This window comes from Asparagus officinalis, chromosome 5 (assembly GCF_001876935.1).
Source record: "Asparagus officinalis chromosome 5, Aspof.V1, whole genome shotgun sequence".
Taxonomy (NCBI): domain Eukaryota; kingdom Viridiplantae; phylum Streptophyta; class Magnoliopsida; order Asparagales; family Asparagaceae; genus Asparagus; species Asparagus officinalis.
Genome location: NC_033798.1, coordinates 97,134,556 through 97,139,402, shown reverse-complemented (window position 1 = coordinate 97,139,402; position 4,847 = coordinate 97,134,556). Strand labels below are relative to the sequence as shown.

The window sequence follows — 4,847 nt, the reverse complement described above, 5'->3', positions numbered from 1 at the left end:
GCAAGTCTGTAAGAAACAATCTCCGGATCTCTTACCGAGTCACCAAACAAAAAATCTGGCTTCCTTATGCATTGATTCGAGTCTTGCTCTGAAATTAAGGTTGTATCCATGATTAATCATCGCAGAATACGACAACTACCTTGCTGGATCAACTCTCTAGCCCCTTCACTGTAGTCTGACTTGAACTGGGGAGTTGATTCAATTAACGGGATCCCCTCATAATAGGCATGGGTTACACTACTTTGACCCGTAACCTCATCGACAGTGAAAATTGTAGAAGGAAAATGGACTGATAAAAAAAGGCATACACATAAATTGTGTAAGAATAGTCCTAAAATTTTAGAGAGGGCGGTATATCTTACTCCATAAGATATAATCGTTACCTCATAACAGGTGTGACGATTTTTCATCTACCGCATGTATAAAGGAGATATGTGTTACTATGCACGAGCATTATAACGGCATGTCAAAACCTTTGAACACATGTGGGATGATACAAAATCACCCCTGTATATGCTGAAGTGTGTTTTGTCCAAGCAAAACAAACACTTTTAAGCGTCGATCCCCTCAAAGGAGGATCCTGGCTCTTCTCGAATGTATCTCAAAGGATACAAGCGAGGATTTGCATACAAACACAGTTATATACACATAAAATTGACGAAATACGGTATTTAAATCGGTGAAAGGGTGAGAGATATACCCCCCATGTGAAGCGGTGACAGGGTCAGCCCCCTCAGTGGGCGGGACAGTCGAACGGCCACGGGGAACTTGAGATCTACGCGGTGACATGGTGAATATATGATCTACAGTGAAATCCAATGAGAAAGCTAGGATTTTGAGCATGAAATTGACAAAAAAGTATCACAAATACACTGGAAATACACATGCATGAGAAAAGCATCGAAGAATATCAAAATTTTGAAAGAGGAAAAGGAGAAAAACCTACAGAATTTGAATGAAATCCCTCCAAACAAGAGCTCCACACAAATCAGAAATGAGGAGGAGAAGAAGAGGCAGAGAACTGGTCAAAAATCCCAAAGAAATAGCCTAAAAATCGCCCAAAATCCGACGTGAAAAACCACAAAAAAACCCTAAGTCGGGGTTTTATAATCCCTGACTTCGCCGAGCGAGACAGACTTTACTGTCTCACTGTGCGAGACAGACTTTGCTGTCTCGCACCGCGAGACAGCATTTACTATCTCGCACCGCGAGTCAGCATTTACTGTCTCGCACCGCGAGTCAGCATTTACTGTCTCGCACCGCGAGTCAGCATTTACTGTCTTGCACCGCGAGACAGCATTTACTGTCGTGCACAGTGAGACAGTATAAGCTGTCTCGTATCACGAGACGACAACGATGGTTTTGAGTATAGTAGGCGATATCATAGTGTGTTGATACACATGGACACTCCAATAGGTACACGAGTCTAAACTGTTTTCCTACATTCGATAGGTAGTTTCTAGAGAATATTATTCTCAATATTCTTAAGGATAAACTGACGAACTCTCGAGGGACATACAAGTATCAATTTGGTGACAAAAGTCAAAGAGATACCAGCTTCGATTCAAGATCTCGATAACGGTTGAGTGATAAACGCAGTACCGGAAGAGTATTAGCTATTCTACAAAGAATTGAATAGGCTAAAGGATGAAGAGATCAAAAGCCGAAGCCATTTTATGGATTCTTGTACATGATTTACTCAACCAAGCATTGAAGGGATCGTAAGTAAAATCTATCTTATCCAAAGTATCCCAGACTCCTCTATAAAAGAATGAGTCCGGAATACTTTGGAGGGGGTATCTGTAGGCGTCAAAAAAATGCTAATAGATATCCAAACATAGAGAAGATCACTCAAAAAATCACAAGAGTTGATCGCATATTGTTTTAGAAAAATCAAGACAGTATTTACTGTCTCGCCAGCGAGACAATGTTTACTGTCTCGCCAGTGAGACAGCTTTGAAATGGTCAAAAACCACCTGAATAACTGCTACACACGTGTCCATTAACTGCCAAGGAACATGGAAAACATCATGGACGAAAATCACGTAAATAACTGCCAAAATAACGGAGTTTAAAACGTGGGAAGGCAGTTACAACAAAAACTGCCAGACAGTTGCCTTTTCCGAGACAGTATTTACTGTCTCGCAGGCCGAGACAGCAAACACTATCTCGGCCGCCGAGACAGTAAACACTGTCTCGCCAGCTAATTTCTTTGTTTTGGTGTGTTTTTTCAGTTATGTACCCCAGAGGCTATAAATACCCCCCTAGGGTTACTACTGACGAGGATCGAGCATTTGTTGAGCAATTCAGAGCAGAGAGAACAGAGAGAACAGTGAAATTTGAACTCTTTGTGTGATTCCTTGAGATTCGAGCTTTGACTTGATCTTAAGAAGAACGATCATCTTACTTTGATAAGATCTTCGTTTCAAATTCTCACTTCGATAAACGAAGGAAGAATCACTAAACCCCTCATGATCTGTGATTTGGTGGTCCACGAGTCAAAGCGCTCCCGGAACAGGCAAAGTCCCACAAAACAAGAATCGATAGACGATTTTTTGTGTTATTTTCTCAAGAGTTGTAATTTTCACTTTGTTATGTAAAAGAAGTCTTATAAAAAGACTATCTATTTTGAATTTGTTGTAATCGATCAAAGATATAATGAATTCTATAACAAAATCAACTTTTGATGAAAACACACATAGCTGGTTCGGATGATTGATTTACGGTAATCCTTTCACCATTTTCTCCTTCCACAGAAGATTTAGGCCACTGAATGCGAGATGCCCGAATCTCAAATGCCAGAGCCAAGACTCATCCTTCATAATCATCTTTAAGCACTTGACAGGGTCAGTATGAATATTTAAGGTAAACAGTCTATTTTGAGACATATTCACCTTTGCAATTACTTTATTTTTATTCTTGATAGTGAGGGTAAGGTCTTTTAGATGTATATCATAGCCTCTTTCAAGGAGCTGGCCTAGACTCAAAATATTATTTCGTAGTGCTGGAACATAATAGACGTCAGAGATATACCTATTCTCACCCATCTTTGTCTGGATCATTATCTTGCCCTTGCCTTTCACTAGAATCTTTGACTGATCTCCAAAGGTGACATCTCCTTGTACCATCTCGTTCAGCTCAGTGAAAAACTCCTTGATGCCGCACATGTGGTTACTGGCACCTGAATCCAGATACCAGATATCTTTATTCTTGCTTTCACTCTTCTGGTACGTCAGCAAGACTGTTGAAGTGTCTGGCTGCTCCCTTTCTACAAAGTTACTTCTTTCTGCCACTTGATTTGATTTCTACCAACATTCGTAGCTGAGATGACCGTATCTCTTGCACTTGTAACACTATGGCTGAGATTTGTCCTCCTGGTATTTTCTTCCTTGTCCTCGTCCTCGTGCGCCACGACCTCGTCCTCAATCAAACGATCATTCACGATCTCCATTTCGATCTTGATTTTCATGACCTCCTTGGTACTGTCTCCTACGACCTTGTTGGAAGTTTGAGCCACCTCGAAAGGAGCCTCTGCCTCTGTAGCCTCCACGTCCTCTTCGACTATCTTCTTTGATAGTCATCTTACTCTGCAAGGCTTGCTCTAGATTCTCTGCTTGATTTGAACTAGTGTTTATATCTTGTTCATAAGCTTGCAGAGAACCTTGCAGCTCATCAATCGAAACTTCGGAAAGGTCTTTAGACTCTTGTATTGCTGGAATAATATATTTGAATTTAGAGTCTAAAGTCCTAAGTATCTTCTCCATAATTCTTACATCACTAATTGCTTCTCCATTTCTCTTCATTTGATTAGTTATTGTCTGAACTCTACTAAAATAGTCCGATATTGATTCTGTAGCTTTCATATTCAAATTTTCAAATTCAACTCTTAATGCTTGGAAGTGTACCTTTTTGGCTCTTTCCGCATCTTGATAGGATTTTTTTAAAATCTCCCATGCTTCTTTAGCAGATAGGGCGTTAGAAATCTTCTCAAACGCTGATTCATCTACGCCTTAGAATATTAGGAACAAAGCTTTTTTTGTCTCTTTTTCTGACCTCCTTCAGCTCACTCTTCTGTATGGCGGTGAGAGTTGCTTCTGCTGCAAGTGACTCTGTTTCAGTGTAGCCATTCTCCACGAGCTCCCACAAGTCTTGCGAGCCGAGCAAGAATTTCATCTGGATACTCTAGTTGTCATAATTGGTCTTCATTAGCTTCGGAATCTGTGGCTGGATCATATTCACCATCTCGTACACGAGCACCTTCGATTGGCCCGGCTAGATCGAACCTTGCTCTGATACCACTTTGATGAAATTTGAAGAATACAACCCTCTACACAAAGAAAACTTTTATTGATAGAATAGAGAATACAATACTTGTTCTTACAAGAACACCTCACTTTCACACAACTCCTTTATTTTGGTGGACACTCACACAAGGCTACACTACACACTCAAGCTCTCAAGCTCACTTCTTGCTTGCTTGCTTACCCAAATGAGAGCACAAGACCCCTATTTATAGTTGTTTAAGAGGACTAGGAAGTGTGTAGAAGAGTTAATCCTAGCCATACATTACTAAGAAGTTTCTAGAAGAATAAATAATAGCCATACACTTGTATCTTCCTAGAAACTTCATGGTAGATATTTTGTAGGATGTTACTAGAAAGAAGTTCTAGAAAGTTATTCTAGAATAATCTAAGTTGGTGAGGAATTCTAATACTTCCTTCGGATTTACTCTTCTGCATGATAGTAATAAGTTTTTAACATGGAAGGTCACTGACAATGTCTCTCAATTAAAGTCTATAAGATCCATCTTAATGAGAAAAAGACGCATCTGTAGGCGATGCTTCCTC

General features: G+C 40.1%; 1 protein-coding gene across 1 annotated transcript; it reads right to left on the bottom strand.

Moving 5' to 3' along the window:
* On the bottom strand, positions 2,721 to 4,173 carry LOC109842219. Its single transcript, XM_020411123.1, has 2 exons — positions 4,054 to 4,173; positions 2,721 to 3,305 (listed from the first exon to the last, which is right to left on the bottom strand). The coding sequence occupies exons 1-2, from the start codon at positions 4,171 to 4,173 to the stop codon at positions 2,721 to 2,723; spliced, it is 705 nt and encodes a 234-aa protein (XP_020266712.1).